Consider the following 18,048-nt stretch of genomic DNA (forward strand, 5'->3'; position numbering starts at 1 on the left):
GCCTGGAGGGAATTATGGTGTTGAACACTGAACCGTAGTCCAAGAACAGTATTCTCACATTAGCATCCATCTTCCCCAGGTGTGTTTAATTATCTTCTTTGAAGAGTTCAAAGAGAATGAAGAATTATAAAATAATGGATTTTTCTATCTGCCATCAACAATTTGATACTTGATGTGAATAAACATATTTACTCAGCAATATCCCTTCCCTCCCTGAGAAAGTTGAGAATTTTAACTACAGGAGCTCACAATGCTTTGCGTAGGTTCACAATTTGGGATAGCAATTTGCCAAAATAGATAGCTGGTCCTTTGCTGCTAAATGTTTTGAGTTTCCCAAATATCACAAAACAAACGATTAATTACTCAGCAAAGATAGTCCTCAGGGTCTTTTGTGTTTCAACTGTGGAGATATAATACCATCTTAGAGCACTTTCTCATGCAACTGTCCTTTTACTTCTTCCCTTCAAAATGTCGAGAACCCCAACGGTTATTCCAGGTGAAGCAATGATTAACTTGCATTTCTTCCAGTTCAGTGTTCATGTTGTGGTCTTCTCTGCACTGGAGAAACAAAGTGCAGTTTGAGTGATTACTTTGCAGAGTAGCTGTGTACAGTTCACAAGAGAAACCCTGAGCTCCTTGCTGCCTGCCATCGTATTCCTCCATCCTACTCCCACTCTGGCCAATCTATTTGTAGCCTTCTGCATTGTTATAGTGAGCACAAAAGATTGCTTGGCCTTCTTTTGAAGAAGGGCATGCAAGTTATAGATGACATCTAGCCAATGTCTATCTCTTTATCAGAATCACAGTAAGACAAATGATCCAGTCATTATTACACTACGGTTTTTGATAGAGTTCACTATATATAAATTAGCTGATATGGTTCCAATATTACAATTAAAAACTACAAAAAAACATATATATATGCACCATTGCTTGTAAAATATTTTGGAATACTTCCTGGGTTCCTTAACTGCACTTCATAAATGTAATTTAAAAAGAAAATATTTTCTTATGACAAAGAAGGATGCCAATGATTCTATGAAGGCATTCAGGGCAATTCCATCAAGGCTTCACTTATTCTCCTGTAAGCCATCAATTCTATCTAGATTTTCCAACCACCCATCAACAGTAAGAGTAATTTGCAGTAACCCGTTAAGCTCTAAAACCTTGGCTTCTCTACCTGTCTCTACAACTGGATCCTTGACTTCCTCACCAAAAGACCATAGTCTATGCGGTCAAAATAATATTTTCTCCTTGCTGACAATCAACACTGGCACGCCACAAGGATGCATGTTTAGCCTACAGCTTTAGTCGCTCTACATCCATGACTGTGTGGTTATAACAGCTCAAACACCATCCACAAAATTGCTGATGACTCAACTATTGTTGGCAGAATTTCAGATAGTGACGAGGAGTGAGATAGATTAGCTGGTTAGTTGGTGTTGCAACAAAATCCTTGCACTCAACATCAGACAAAGAAACTGATTGTGGTCTTCAGGAAGGGGAAGTCGAAGGAACACACACCAATGCTCATTGAGAGATCAGTAGTGGAAAGAGTCAGCAGTTTCAAGATCCTGGGTGTCAATATTTCTGAAGATCTATCCTAGGCTCAACATATTGATGCAATTACAAAGAAAGCAGGGCAGCGGCTATATTTCATTATAAGTCTGAGAGAACTGGCATGTCATCAAAGACACTGATAGATTTCTACACATGTACCATGCAGAGCATTCCAGCTGGTTGTATCTCCATCAGGTGCAGAGGGGCAACTGCACAAGATCGAATAAAGGTGCAGAAAGTTGTAAACTCAGCCATCATGGGCTACCAGGGGTGGCCAACCTTTCACATTCCATTCCACGCACACTTAATATTTCAGGAATAGTTGCTGTCTCTCTGCCATCAGATTTCTGAATGGACAATGAACCCATGAATAATACCTCAGTATATTTTCCCTCTCTTTTTGCACAACTTACTTAATTTAATTCTCTTTATATATACTTATTGTAATTTATTGTGTATAATATTATATATTACAATTTACTGCTGCTACTAAACCACAAATTTCACAACAGACATGTCTTTGGGTTGTGGGGAGAAACTAAAGATCTGAAGGAAATCCAGATAACCAGAGGGAGAACATGCAAACTTCAAGTTTAAGATTAAAACTAGGTCACAGCAGCTCTGAGGCTACAGCAGCTCTGAGGCTGCAGCAGCACTACTGACTGAAGGAAAGTATGTTGATTTGTGGAGAGGAGGCTACAAACAACAGTGGATATGTATACTTGAGGCCTATGTGGATTGATCAAAATATTACGTGTGTAAGTCTAAAAGCTTTCTTATTGGAATGACTTCAGATGATGGCAGCTGTCCACGATATTCCATTTATTCAATTACGATGATGTATTTGTGAAGTGAGTTGCAGGTGTGTGTAGTCATTTCATTGCCAATATATCAGCAGGATATAAGATAGATGAAAATATACATCAAAACGTTTTTTGTGTAATATTATGTTATCTTCAGAAAAACCAAATGGCATGAATATAATCAGATATTTAAATACTTCAAATGTAAGCCATTTGATACAGAACACAGATTTCTTTATAGGTGTAAGTATTCAGAAGATTATTTGATACTTGAATTAACAGATAAAAACTGAGGATGCTTTGTAACATATCTTTATTTTGCATTCAGCTGGGCACCATGGTAGTGTAGCGGTTAGCGCTATGCTGTTACAGCTCAGAGCATTCCAGAGTTGGAAGTTCCATTCTGGAGCTGTTCTGTAAGGCGTGTCTGTGCAGCCTCTCTGTGGACTGCATGGGTTATCTCCGGGCCCTCCAGTTCTCTCCCACAGACCGAAGTTAATTTGTCATTGTAAATTGTCTCATGATTAGGTTAGGGTTAATTGGGATTGCAGGGTTTGCTGGGGTGCTGTGGCTCCAAGGGCCTACTCCGTGTTGTATCGCTAATAAAATAATAATAATAACTTTATTTATGTCGCACCTTTCATACATTAAGATGCAGGCTTAAAGTACTTCACATAGATTGTAAAGGTAAATCAACAGTCATAAAAATACGAGACAAAGTTAAAAATCACAAGTAAAGACAAACATTATGTAGAATAAAATGTAATCAAATACACCAAATTATATATATGTAATCAATATCAATAGGCAGTAAGTAATCCTATAAGTAGGCCAAATTTAAAAAGTGTTTGAAATGTTCCACAGTACTAGCCTGGCATATCTCAGTTGCCAGAGAATTCTAGGTTCCTGGTGCATAAGAGCAAAAGGCATGCATCACCAGTTCTTACAAGCTTGGCTCTAGGAACACTAAATAAACCAGTATTTGTGGATCTAAGATTATAAATAGGATGTAAGCGATAGACACCCCAAAAATAATGGAGGAGCTGGATTATTCTGAGCACTATATACAATTAAGAGTATTTTAAAATTGATCCTAAATTTCACAGGCAGTCAATGCAATGTTCAAAGTTCAAAGTAAATTTATTATCAAGGTACATATTTGTCACCATACACACCCCTGAGATTCATTTTCTTGCGGGCATATTCAATAAGTCCATATTAGGATAATAAACATAATAGAATCAATGAAAGACAGCACCAACTTGGGCATTCAACCAATATGCAAAATACTACAAACTGTTCAAATACAAAAAGAAAGAAATAATAATAATAAATAAGTAAGCAATAAATGTCGAGGCCATGAGATGAAGAGTCCTTGAAAGTGAGTGCAAAGGTTGTGGCAACATTTCAATGATGGGGCAAATGAAGTTGAGTGAAGCTATCCCTTTTCATTGAAGAGCCTAATGGTTGAGAGCTAGTAACTGTTCCTGAACCTTGTGTTAATGATGCCAAACTGGTGAAATGTGCTCAGATTTTCTTACTTTTTGGTTAAGATTCCTACTGTTGCATTTTGAATAAACTGCACCTGATTTATATCTTTCTTGAAAAAAAGATTTATATCTATACATCCTGAAAAAAATGCATGACAGGAGTCTAGTCGGCTAAAAACAAAAGTATGTATCAATTTTTCTGCATCTTGAGATATTATAACAAATCGAGCTCTTGCAATGTTCCTTAAATAAAAGAACCCAGTCTTAGTAACATGGTTAAAATAATTAATAAATAAATAACTTTCAATAGTTGTATACAGCTTAGTAAGCCATCATCAGCTTCACAAAAATTTCAACGCACAAACCGAAATGCACTTGAATCGGGTGAGATTTCATCTTTGTTTTCCCAAGACAATTTTGATTAACTTAGGAACATTATGCAATAATACTGTCAAATATACAGACGGTGAAATTTCTTCAACAGGTGAAAGTAATTCTCTGGATGGATGGAAAGTTTTCAACAAAATCAATATTGGATCTAGTGTTTTTTTACATATACTGTACATCATATCCCAAGTTCTTCTACAGAAATACAAAGGAGCATCACTTTTCAAATCACGGCAAAAAAATAATGAAAGGTGAGTGAATGTTAGGACAGAAAGATTGTTTTGATTAGATGAGAATTAACTAGAATGTCTTGGAAAAGATGTTTTGGGGACTTCTATAAAAATTTCTATAAAGTAGGGTCAAAATGATTGAAAGTTCTATCATTAATGACAAGACAAATGAGGTTATTACAAGGTCAATTGGTGACTGAAAACTACAAGGTCAGATGATGTTGCTGTATGACATTGGATGATGAATATTCATGTAGAAGGTGTATAGTGGAGTCTGTAATCCCGAAGTCACACTCAACAGCTTCTTCCCCTTCTCCACCATCAGATTTATGAATGTACAATGAATTCAAGTACACCACCTCACTATGTTGTCTTTTTACACTACTTAATTTAATTATATATATATTTCTAATTGTAATTTATAGTTTTTATTAGTACATATGTATTCCAATGTACTGCTGCTGCAAAACAGCAAATGTCATGACATATGCAGTGATGATAAACCTGATTCTGATTCAGAGGATAAGTTTATCCCACTATTTATTCAAGCAAAGCTGTGTTGCTGTCTACAATTTAATTCCTCCATTTTCCCCTCAAGCTCTAAAGCTTCTGACCAATGTTAGCATTGGATGCCTCATTAAGAGCTTATTATTTATCATGCATATTGGAAGATACTTGACTACGGGATATTGGTGTTTCTGATTTTGTCCAAAATGCACAAATACAGAGCGCTTAGCAGGGTTAAAAGTATAGCAACCAAGAATGAGAATAATGATGGACTTCTTGCTACAACTGCCCCATTCAGCTGAAGACACTTCAATATTTACTGTGGAACCTCAGCTAAAGCAACTTTTGCCACATAAATTGGGGATTTGGCTTCTTACTCTGTGTGAATGTATGTATACCTACTTCTTAGAATAACTTTCAAACAAAATTAGAACAACAGTTATTTGGAAATAATATTATACAATGAAGACTATTGATATATTAAATACAGTGTTCTTTTCTTTCCAGATTAATATTTTAAAAACTAATACAGTAGATGCTAATTCAGCATAAACTTCAAACTTCAAAGGTATTTCCTGTGCATAACGAACAGCCATAATAACATTTTTGTTCAGGTGTAAGTTGCCCAGTATTTCAATTGTTGAATAATTTATGGCAAAAAATGAGTAAGAATTAAAACAAATTAAACCAAATCAAGGTGCAAAATTAATTATAATTTATCTTAAATGACTGAAATATAAACAATTAAATCAAGAAGATGAATGATTTATCTTGATTATTGTATTTCAGGAAGGCCATACATTAATGTCTCAGTGTGCACTGTTGCAAAATATATTGCGTAGTCAAAAAGATTATGTGCCAATTAAATTTACTCTTTATGTTCAGCAGCAACAGAAGGGATTCCTGAGAATGAGCAGCAAATTCAGTGTAACCTTGCTGCCTGGATAAATCATAATAAGATTAACCTATTGTAAGAAGGGTTAGAATAATTCCAGGGTGGAGATACTGCTTGCACATAAAATAGTAGTAATTTTAATTTACATATATGATGAAGTTTGCTGAAATTCAGATTATAAGGATGTTCAGTGCTGAAGGATGACAAATATTTTGACAAAAGTTGCACTAAAGGAAGAAAGTACAAGCTAACAAGCTGTAAGGACTCTGAATGCACTGAGAAGGATTAGGAGTGGATTGATAATTACAATCACAGAACGTTAAAGGCATCCTTCAAAAATTAAACTGGTGTTTTATTCAGGGGAGAGGAAAGACTGCAATATTTTTAGGCTAATATGGGCAGGATACATGGGAGCAAAGCAGTCAGTGCCACACCATTACGACTTGGGGCATTCCCTGACGCTATTCCAGTTCAGAGTTCAATCCAAACATCCTCAGTAAGGAATTTGTACTGTACATTCTCCCCTTGGCCGCGTGGGTTTCCTCCAGGTACTCTGGTTTCCTCCTGCAGTTCAAAGACATACCGACTGGTCAGTTAATTGGTCATTGTAAATTGTCCCGTGATTAGGTTAGGGTTAATTTGGGGGTGGCTGGGTGGCACAGCTCAAAGGGCCTGAAGGGCCTGTTCCACACTGTATCTCTGAAAACAAATAAATAAATACATTTACAGATTTAGTCATTGAATGTCATCTTGAAATAACGTGAGGCTTAAATGTCAGTCCATTTCTGCTCCCACAGATGCTGCCTGAGCAGCTGACTATTGCCAGCATTTTCTGAGGTTTTCAATGTCAGATTTCCACCATCCTTAAGAATTTGGTTTTGTGTTAGTTTACACTGTACCAGCCTTAGACTATTTCTGCTAAATGTTTTTCAGGGTTTTAAGTTTTTCCTTTTTCTCTTAATTCTAAATCTTAATTTGAGTACTTTTTGCCACTTTCAATGGCACATGAATTAACTGGTTCACGAGTGAAAAGCTTCAAAGAGAGGGCGGACAGCTTTCAGACCACGGGCCATCCTTGAGTTTCTGTGGCTTGTTTGCAGTGTTAATTTCCCATCTCTCTCTAACCCACCGGTCTGTGGCTTCCTGTACTGTCATAGAGAGGCCCCACGCAAAACTGAGGAACAACGCCTCAGTTTCTCCCTCAGAACATTGCGAACTTCTGGACTCAGTACTAAAAGCCACTTCACGTCTTGGTCTGTGTCATTGGTCCATACGTAATGTCAGCTCAACTTCTTTTTCTTTCCTGTTTTTCTGTCGGGGTCGGCTTCTTTCGGCCCTAAACGTCGACTGTTTATTCCCCTCCCTAGATGATGCCTTACCTGTTGAGTTCCTCCAGCATTTCGTGTGTTGCTCCTTTCTTACCGGGCACTGAAATCTCACAACTCCGACAATCTTTTGCCTATGTTCTTATTCTCTAACTAATCCCACTCACTCGTTGTTCGGATTACCTTCCCGTAGTCACCCTTTCAGAGACCGTCTCCCTCTCCACTGTCGTTGAAGCTTCCACCCTCTTCAGCTCTGACCAAGTGACTCAACCTGAAACACCAACCTCAGTCTCTCTTCCTACAGATGATTATTTATTGATTGCTGAGTATTCCCAGCAATTTCTGTATTTTAGAGAGTCTAGGTACAATTGATTTCTCAGTGTAGTTAATATTACAACATCTTTCACTTACGTCGGTACCTTTCATTTGTGCGCTCAAAACCTCGAATTCAAGCGACTGCGCCCTGCCGGCAGCGATCTTTCCATCTCGAAAGCAGCGGCTCCGGGCTCTCGGGTGATTGATTAGCAAAATAGACAATCACTCTCCAGGGATCTGCAGAATTGCCGCCCATGCAGCCAATGAGCGCGGGGAATGGGTGGGACGATGTGGATCACGTGGGGCTGCTACCTTGTACAATGAGCTGCCTTGGTGTGAGCGGGTGTTCACTATTCGGCCCCCGCTAGTGCAGTCAACTTGATCTTCTCCGCGATACTGCCTATCTAGTATCCTCTGCAACACAAACATTTTTTTTGGACATCTATCAGAGAAGGGGGCATTTTCTGGGTGGTTGCCCGAGATGTAGAGAGAAAGGGAGACAGTGAAATTGAACCTTGCTCCCCGCGATGTATCAATCGTACCAGTACGGTGGGAAGAAGCAAACGGTTCGTCGCTGTCCCGGCACTCTGTGCTCCAGCTAGTAGTTTTCCATTCAGTCCCACATTTCCAAGTTGTAGCGTTACCGTAACCTCAAACAATACAAGAGTATATTGTTCCCCGCTTTGTTATGGCCGTAAGATACAAGCGGCGAAGGAGATGTTAGCTTCCAAATCCTGCTCAGCCTTCCTTGTGTTGAATCAACTAAGGAATGCCAGCGGCTCGACTCCTTCTTAAATGTATCAGAGGTGAGAGAGAATGGGAGCGAACAGTTCTTCAAAGCGGCCAGTTTTTGATGAAAAGGAGGATGGTAAGTACCAACTCGATTTTGCCGATTGATTTTTAAAAAATGATTTTATTGGGGTATGCTTTCTCTGTATGTACAAAATGTTTTTTTACTGAACGCAGTTTTCAATTTAAAGTACCAGTTTACTGTTCATAAATAACTTTTAGGTTTAGAGTGATTTCCAGAGAAATTTGGGAACCATCTTTCCACGCTGTTCTATCAAAATATATTTAAAAGCGTCTTGACTAACACGTGTGTCAGTGTATTTAAGAGTGAACCCTTGAGAACAAATACTGTACAGCATTGATCAACATGAAAAATTCTGAGGGACATTCATTCATTAGAGACGATTTGTCTGTCGTACATTTATTCAGATTTTAACCAGTTACAGAGGTGGACGTCTTATGATGTTTATTTGAAACACACCCGGTGCAGTTCTGAACACCTTTATTTGTTTTTTATATTGATAATACCGCATTTGGGTTTTCTTTAATGTTGCATTGTATTTTACTAGTAATTCCTTTCTTTGCGTTTAGTGATTCATAATGCGAATAATGGTGTAAACTAACTCGAGAAATGTCATTTCAGTTTAACAAAACGTTACACTAAAAAATTCCAATAGCCTGCATTTTGAACAAAGTTTTCCAATGTTAATTTTCTCCGTTGATTTTTCATAAATGTATTACTAGAACCTCGTATACCATTGTTGGCGAAATGTTAATATATTTCATATGCATCTGATTGGTTACATTTGTAAGTATCACTTGGATGAATGGGATTTCACTTTTCAAGAAAACTTTGCAGACTGCAGGGCTCATCCACACTACAGAACAAAAGAGATCCAAGAAATATTTCTTTACTAGAGACACTTGGTCAAAAGGGAGATATCCATTAGGATACAACATGTATAAGCCATTCAGTCAGCGGAGTGGACACCGATGGGACTGGTCTTGCTTGAGGCGTATGTTTTGTTCATACCTGTTGCTAACTGTAATGATCGCAAAATATTAACTATGAGCAGTAAGTATATTTCTGCTGTAATAAATTATTAACCCAACTCAGATAATGCATAAAACATATCTATTTACTTTTGAAGTATAAACCTTGTAATTTGCTAATGTCCACAATTTGAACACTCTACCTTTATAATCATGATATTATATGGCAGAAGGCTTGCATGCATAATTCTTAATCTTACCCATGAATGCCAGAGTTAGTGATTTATAGAGCAGAACAAAATTTAATCAAGGAATGTAGCAGCACAAGCTTGACAATTGTTTGTTTAATTAGAGCGTGGCTGATCTGTGCTTCACGTCCATTTATAAAGCAAAGGAAGGATCTGTTTCCTAAGAAAATTCTATTGATTACTTCTGGAAATTCACATTGACTCCCAGCATCCACTAACATTGGGGGAAGAGAGTTCAGACTTGCATTGTCTTTGCGAGTGTTTCTTATTTTCCACCTAAACTTATAGACTCCATCTGTAATTTATAGAATTGATGTTCTGAATTCTCAAAGTAGAATCTGTATCCTTTTTTAAATGTTCTGCTCTATTGAATTCTTTTATCATCTTTATAAACTTTAAGTTAACTCCTCAGTGTCCTGAACACAGGTGTACAAAGCAATGCTAATCAATCTTGCTGCACAATTTAGTGGTTTTAACTTGGGGGAGTGGTTCTTCTAGTGAATATAAACTTTATTTCTAAAACTAAAATATTCTGAGTTAGTCACAATCAGTATGAAAATAGGCCATTTTTCCGCACTACGTCTCCACCATCTTGTAGGCTTTTTCCAGCTCCAGGCTGGTAGCCTTCTCTGCTTTAAATACTCACTCTGTTTCTAATGCTCTCTCCAGCAGTGTATTCCAGGTACTCACCACTCTCGAAGAGAAACAAATCCGCCTCAATTCACCTCTAGATCTTAACCCTTACACTAACTCCATGTTCACTGGCTTTATCTATCTGTGATATGAAGAAAGTTTTCTGCAGTGTGACCTATCTATATAATTCCCAATCTTACATACCTCAGTCATGCCCCCTCTTAATCCCTGCTCAGGAAAACCAGACCTAGATGCTCTAGTCTCCTCTCATAGATGAAATGCCCCAACACGACCAACATCCTGGTGAATTTCCTTTGCACCTTCTTCAGAGTAATCATATATTTCCTATGGTATGGTGACCAGAAATGCATGCAGTATTCCAGCAGAGGTCTGACCCATGCTTGATGAAGCTGGACCGTAATCTCACTACTCTGGAATTTAATATCCTGACTAATGAAGACCAATATTCCAATGTCTTATTAACCATGTTTTCCACCTGGACTGCCACCAAGGAACTTGTGACTTCTATGCCATCCTTCTATTCCTCTGTACCCCCTAGGATCTTACCACTCGTGGATAATCAGAATCAGGTTTAATGTCACTGGCATATGTCATCAAATTTGTTGTTTTGCAGCAGCAGTAAGTTACAATATATAACAATAGAAACTGTAATTTACAATAAGTATATGAAATAAATATGCAGTGCAAAAAGAGATTTCTCATTTCTAAGAGAAAAAAGACCCCCCCCCATCGTCTCTAAATCTTAACTTTTACACTAGTTCTATATTCACTAGTTTTATCTATCTGTGATATGAGGAAAGCTTTTTGCAGTGTGCCCTGTCTATATCCTTAATTTTGCATACCTCAGTCATGCTCCTCTTCATCTCTGCTTCAGGAAAACAGAAAATGGGTTCATTGCCCATTCAGAAGTCTGATGGCAGAGGGAAAAAGTTGTTTCTGAAACTTTGTGTGTAACTTCAGGCTCTTGTGCCTCATGTTTGAGTACCATTTTTTCTTAACAAAATCCATTAACTCTTATTTACCTGGATTAACCCCATCTATCAGTTCTTAGTTAATTTCATCAACACATTGATATCATCCTGTAACCTAAGACTACCTTCCACACTGGTAGCAACTCCACCAACTTTTGTGTTATCTGCAAACTTACTGATTGAGGATTCTTCATCCACATCCAAATCATTCACGTAGATTATAAAAAGCATGTGTCCCTGCACTGTTCTCTGTTGTACACCATTAGTGACGAGTGCCAAATCTGAGTAAACAGCCCCCTACCATCACCTTCTGTCTCCTATTACCAGGCCAATTTAGGATTCAACTTGCCTTGGATTCAATGGACCTGAATCTTTTGGACCAGTCTCCCGAAAGGGACCTCGTCAGAGGTCTTGTTTAAGTCCACAGCTGCTGCACTGCTGTCATCATCAGACCTTGTTACATCTTCAAAAAAAAGTTAAGTCAGCTTGGTCATACTCATCTCACCTTTGAAATTAAACTCTTTGGTCCATGATTTCACCAAGTCCACACTTGGTGAGATCAGGAGCTGAGTGATATTGGCAAAATCCCAAATGAAGATTGAAAGGCAGGTTATTGAAGCACTTGATTACATTTTCCGTCATTTTGAGAATAAACTGATTTGATAGAACTATAATTGGAAAAATTGAATTTGCCTTGCTTTTTGTAAACAGGATTAAGTCAGCCTGATCTTCTCTTGACAAAGGCTCTCTCTGATTAGTCTCTGCCTTTCCAGGTGATCAGTAATCCTATCTCTCAGGATATTTTCCCAATAGCTTGCCTATATTGGTGTTGAATACAGGTAATCACCAATGTTTTCTCTGTTGTCCTTGTTAAAAAGGGAGAAATTCACATTTGCCATCCTTTATTCATCCAGTACCTCACTTGTGGTCAGCCAAGATATAAAAATTATAACCAAAGACCCAGCTTAATCTATTTATGAGTAATAAACAGGACATGATAAGAGTCATGAAGTTGACATGGTTTTCTTTATATATAATCTTTAAAACCAAGAATCCTAGTAAAGCTCTAATTACTCTGACAGTTTCCTTGGAAATTGCCTCAAATTTTGCAGTATGTTGTTATAATTATTAAAAAAGGTACAGAGCTGGAACTGTAATGTTCTCCTGTTTTAAATCTAAACCTGTGACAACATTGTTAGAACAGTGCGTAGTCCTTGTAGAAGGAACTCCCTTATGGTATTGCATAGTATAGCAATCATGCAATATAGGACAAACTCAGGACAGATCTGGCAGCTAAAAATTTGGCTGCCACTTAAATGCATGCCACCACAAACCATAACCCCTTGATATGGTATAGCCTTTATTTCAGTATTACCATAAAGCCAAGGGATCATTCCCGCCTCAATGGTGAGTTCAGAAGTCCATTCTGGAGCAGCACCAGGCAAGTATGAAAATGAGGTGTCAACCCAACAAAATTAGAACATAATGTTACATGTGTGCTGAACAGCATGCAATGCATAGAGGTAAGTAATTTGATCTGTGTTTCAAATCAAAACTCTGCAGTCCTGTCACATCTAGTCATGAATGGAAATGGACAGTTAATTTATTAAAGGAAGGATATCCAAGAACATCTCCATTGCCAATGATGACATCCCATTATGTGTGTGGTAATGATGATAAGAACATTGGCAGAAATATTTATACAGAAATGCTGAGTTTATGATCATTCCAGTTTCCTCTTGAGATACCCACCATCCCCAAACCACTTTTCAACCAATTCAATTCACTTCACATGAAATCAAAAATTACTGAGGACATTGAATACAGCAAAATGCAATGGGAACACCCGATATCTCATCTCTGATACTGAAACTGCAGTCCAGAATTGCCCATTCCTCTAGCAAATCTGTTCTAGTGAGATCTATGTGACTGACATCTACATGAGAGAGAAGAGCTACCCAGGCATGTCCTGTTCACAAAAAGCAAGGCAAATCCAATTTCCCAATTAAATCAGTTTATTCTCTAAATGATGGAAAATATAATTAACAGTGCTTCAATAACCTGCCTTTCAATCTTCATTTGGGATTTTGCTAATGTCCCTCAGCTCCTTTGTCTCACCAAGTGTGGTCTTGGACTTGGTGAAAACATGGACCAAAGAGTTTAATTTCAAAGGTGAGGTGGGCATGACTGCTTCTGAGATTGAGATAGCGTTAGATGTAATGAGACATCAAGGAGGTCAAGCAAAATTGAAGTCATTAAGGAGAAAAGATTCCAGAGTTTGGAGTTATAATCACACAATGAAAGATGGCATGCTTATCCCAACTACTCTCAACTGCTTGATCATTGACTTTCTGTCACAAAAGTAACATTTCTGTCACAAAAAGGCCAGGTGATGACCATATTCAATGAGTTATATAGTAGGTTATCAAATCCCCACCATTGATATGAAGAATACCAGAAACTCATTTAGGTCAGCTGTATAAATACTATGGCTATAAAAATGAATTCAGGACCAGGTATCTGGCTCACAACATTTAAGGAGCTCAAACAGAAGAAAGCAGGCCACTTGAATACCAATCCATTCACCACTCTAAGTTTTTATTCCATTTAGTCACTTGTGCATATTGGATGCAGTGAGTACCATCTACAAATTGCTCTGCTGTTACTCATCTAAGCAACTCTGTCAGCACTTCCTCGACCCAAATCCTCAACAACAAGAAGTTATAATCTCACAATGGAAGATGACATGCTTATCAAGAAGGACAAGTACAACCACACCACCACTTGTATGTTCCTCTTCTGGTCACACAATATCCTGACTTTGAACTGTGTCACTTTTCATTTCTGTTCACTGGGTCTCGACCTAAGAACTTCATCCCTAGTTCTGTGAAGTACCTTCAGAAGGACTGCAAGAAGAGAGTTCACCATCTCTTCTGAAGGAGATAATAGATATATCTCATAAACTTAAAGCACCTTTGTATTCAAATATTGTATCTATTTTTACATTTCTTTAAAAAGGTTGAAGGACCTTTGACTTAATGACTTTCATCACAGAGTTAGAGCCTTTCTGGTAAAGGAACAGCCGAAGTTACACACAAAGTAAAATTCTCTGCTGTATCAATGCAGCTTTCAACAAGAAAGAATCAATTTTTTTAAGTAGCTCTCACAATATCCATATTAAAAATGTATTCCCAGTAGGTAGATAAGTCACAGCAATCAGCTTTCTTTCATCTAGAATCAGGGACTATCATAAATTCTTCAAGTAGATCAGTTGGTATCACTCATTTGAATCAGAGATACACACAAGACATTTGAGCACAAAACTTTAGGTTGATCTTTGCATTGAAGGGAATGTAGTGCTGGTGGACATGTGGATGAACCTTTACACTGCTCTCTTAGTTAAAGGATTCTCTGTCACAATTGGAAAAAGAGTTGATAAGTTATCCCTGATGTCCTGCTGAATATTTATCCCTCACTCAGGGCTGCAGTGGTGACTGAACTTAAAAAAATAATAATAATAATTTCCTCTAAAATGGGGGAAGTTTGAGGCCTCTTGAAAATTGTTATCCAAGTATGAAAGTGACAGGTTATGGAAGCCCAGTTTCCAGAATTGTATCAAAACATGTTTTACTAAACTGAAACTAGTTATTAAGCTTTCTCCCATTTGGTTGGCTGCATCATTCATTTCTCAAGCTCTCAATGAATTCTGAACAAGTCAACTCCCTGCTACACCATTAAATAGTTGATTAATTTTGACATGTTATTTAAAGAGTAAATGTACAAAATATATTGTGTATCACAACTGATATTTTTGAATCACTGATACCTATGTTCTTTATTGAGCTTTAAATTGGCAACTTAAAGGGATTTACTAATCTTAATATACAGATTTAGTGAAAATAGTGCTTGTCCCACATTTTGTCATCTTTTGCAAAATATATGGTTGCTTATTGCCCAGTGGGATAAGCTAGCTTATTCAAGCCAGAGGTCATATTGCAAAATCACAGTATTTGAGGTAATATTTTCTCTAAAACTGGACAAAGTCAGTTTGAGAATAGATTTAATTTGATTGTAAAATGCATATCAATGAGTGATGCTGCTAAGATTTTCTCTGGTTAATGTTCTTGGTACCAATAGAAGCATCCTACCTTCTCAAGACTTTACAAGTAAAATATTTATATCTTTGGAATAATAACAAGAAGAATAAAATGCTGTTTTAAGAATTGTCAATTTTTTTGACCCTGAAGACATGCTGAGAATAATGCATCTCTATTAAGTCAGCTTCTAGGTTTTTCAGGGCACTGACTGGTATTTCAAGACAGATGGCTGATGAAACCTGTTTGCCTTTCCAGAGAACATTTTCCCCAATCCTGTTTATTTCTGTCCCTTGAAAACTTCTCTTTACATTTCCTTTTGCCCCTTTTCCCTTCACAATTTTCTTTTGCGCGTTGACTTCACCTCTTCAAATCCTCTGTGTCTCCTTCAGCCTGCAAACACTTGGTGGTCTTTCATTATCATGCAGCCATTTCACTTTGAATGTAGCACAGATACTTCTGTACTTGAATATTCAGCAGAATATAAAATATGACCCCTTTAGTCTTCTGAATCAGCCCATTTCACCTATGAAAAATACAATTTGCACTTATGGTATTGCACTGGCATCCTTGGGACATTCAGAAATGAGTCATGGTCCCGTGAAGTAACTTTACTCTGCAGGTAGTAAAGTATCAAATGCCTTCTCTTCTCAGTAGTTTCTTTGTGTTGATGATAACTTGTTACCACCCTGGTTCTGTGAGTTTTGAGAAGACAAGTGAGGTTAATATGAGACCCACATACTGTGCTGTCACGGTGTGCGCTTGCAGGACTGGACGCAAGTGCGGAGGAATGGCAGGCGCTCTCTGTCACAGCAGTTGTTGGCACTGACCCAACCCGAGTGTGGCGGAAGGCAGCCTCGGTCACAGGAAATGCTGATAGCGATATGACCCCAGGAGCAGAGGGAGGCAAATGCCTGTGAAGAGATGGAAATGAGGACTCAACATGGGAATACCAACTGAGTTTTGGAGAAACAACTGAGCAATACCATGAGACAATTCATTCTTTCCAACATAATGACTCTGCTAAGGTACAAATGAGTTTTCAAATAATGGTAGATTGTGGGAAACCGTGCCAGTTACAATTAATTGAGAAGGTTAATCAGAAAGCAAAGGGCTTAACGACTCTTGTTAAGACAACAATTAGTAAATGGTTGCTTGAGCAACCTAGAAGTCCAACGACCTATGGCAATTCACAGAATCCCACAGGCTCATGACATTCTACTGCAGATGAGGCATGAGATGCCTGATGGATTGAGCGGGTGTATAGATCTTGAATTATTGCATCCTTTATATTTTCACAGGGCTTCTGCATGGAGTATGCACTCCTGTTCTTTGCCTTCCCAAATGGCTTGAACTGTTAGCAAGGAGAGTCAGTTGACATTGGTTCACTTGTTCCTCCAATGAAATTGGAAGACTGTGGATGCAGGCTTGGTGATACCGCTTCGGTTTGCTTATAGATGGGCCACGATATGAGAGTTCAATGTGTTTAGCAGCAAGCGGGGGTGAATTTACTTCTGGAGTGAAGGTAATGCAGTGTGAGTTATTTGCCATTACTGTAGTCCTGCTGATAAGTCCCACTTCTCCATAACTTTTTATCAGCAGTACTAAGTCAAGATTGATGCATAATGCCTGAGTATCCCAGCATATCACATTCCTGATCATGAGCTACTACAAAGAATGAAGCATCAGGAAAACTGAGTTGGCACACAGGAAACTGAACATGTGAACAAGGACACGGCAGGACCGGACTTTTCATAATTGGGAACATTATGATACAAGGGCCAAATGGAAAGTGTATTTAATAGTGTATTTAGATGTATGATTTGTATGAGCAAAATCTGCAGTATGCTCTGATAAAATAGTTTTGTATGTTGCACGTCTATGTACAGTATTGTTTGCTAGTCTCGGTGTTTTTCACGTTTTGCTGAGCACAGAAGCTGTGCAGACCATTGTCAAAATATTTAATAACTGTATGTCTGCTTGAATGTAGCATTGCACATTTTAAGTCACTATTGTGTCTGTGAGATGTCTTTGCAATCTAGATGATTATTTTCTCATCATAAACTAATTGTTTTCCAACAACTGGGTTGCAAGACTGTTTAAATGTGCCTGCCTTTTATTTTTCATTTTTTAAAAATCACCTCATTTTACTTCACAAAATTTTGAGGGAAGAAATTCTATATGACTGAATTTGTTACAGGCCAGTTTTGTATAGAGACCTATAACAGACTAATTTCTCTGTGCCGTCCTCGAGTTATTTTGTCCGTTTTTCTTCCAGTTTGGTGGAAGAGGCTCGGCTTGGAAGATAAACACAATGGATTTTTAGCTACTGATTAGAAAGTGGAGAGAGCAGGAGACATGAAGGAAGGATGAATCGGAAAAAAAATTCAAGAACAAATCAAAATTGGGAAAAAAGTGACGAAATTGCAATTTGTACACAATTGGCTACAAGCAGAAGGCACAATATAGATAAACACATTCCAGGTGAATGTACAGAAATGAGAATTATGGAAAATACAGGAAAGATGAACATATTGACTCATGGAAGTGTCAGCACTGTAAGGAAATGCAATTCCAAAACAGAGTTCCAGAATTATCAATACACGAGACAATTTAGGAAGAGCAAGAAATCAACAGAAATGCAAGAAATTTTTAGTTTCACTTTTGTGTAAACACATCACTGAGATGTGGAAGTTAAAAAATAGCATCAGAGGAAACCAATGTGATCACATGCAAATGTACAACATCCGCATGGACTGCAATGAGGGTCAGGATTGAACCAGCATC

At 37.8% G+C, this 18,048-nt stretch overlaps 1 protein-coding gene across 3 annotated transcripts in view; it reads left to right on the forward strand.

Annotated features, from left to right (window-relative positions):
- Nucleotides 1-7,858: 7,858 nt before the first annotated feature.
- LOC134358999 (serine/threonine-protein kinase 32C) overlaps nucleotides 7,859-18,048 on the forward strand; it is a 269,000-nt gene continuing 258,810 nt past the window's right edge. For all 3 annotated transcript variants that reach the window (XM_063071768.1, XM_063071769.1, XM_063071770.1), the window contains exon 1: nucleotides 7,859-8,380. In XM_063071768.1, coding sequence (XP_062927838.1) covers nucleotides 8,329-8,380 — 52 coding nt within the window. In that variant the 5' untranslated portion in view covers nucleotides 7,859-8,328. The remainder of the gene's footprint in view (nucleotides 8,381-18,048) is intronic.

This window comes from Mobula hypostoma, chromosome 19 (assembly GCF_963921235.1).
Source record: "Mobula hypostoma chromosome 19, sMobHyp1.1, whole genome shotgun sequence".
NCBI lineage: Eukaryota > Metazoa > Chordata > Chondrichthyes > Myliobatiformes > Myliobatidae > Mobula > Mobula hypostoma.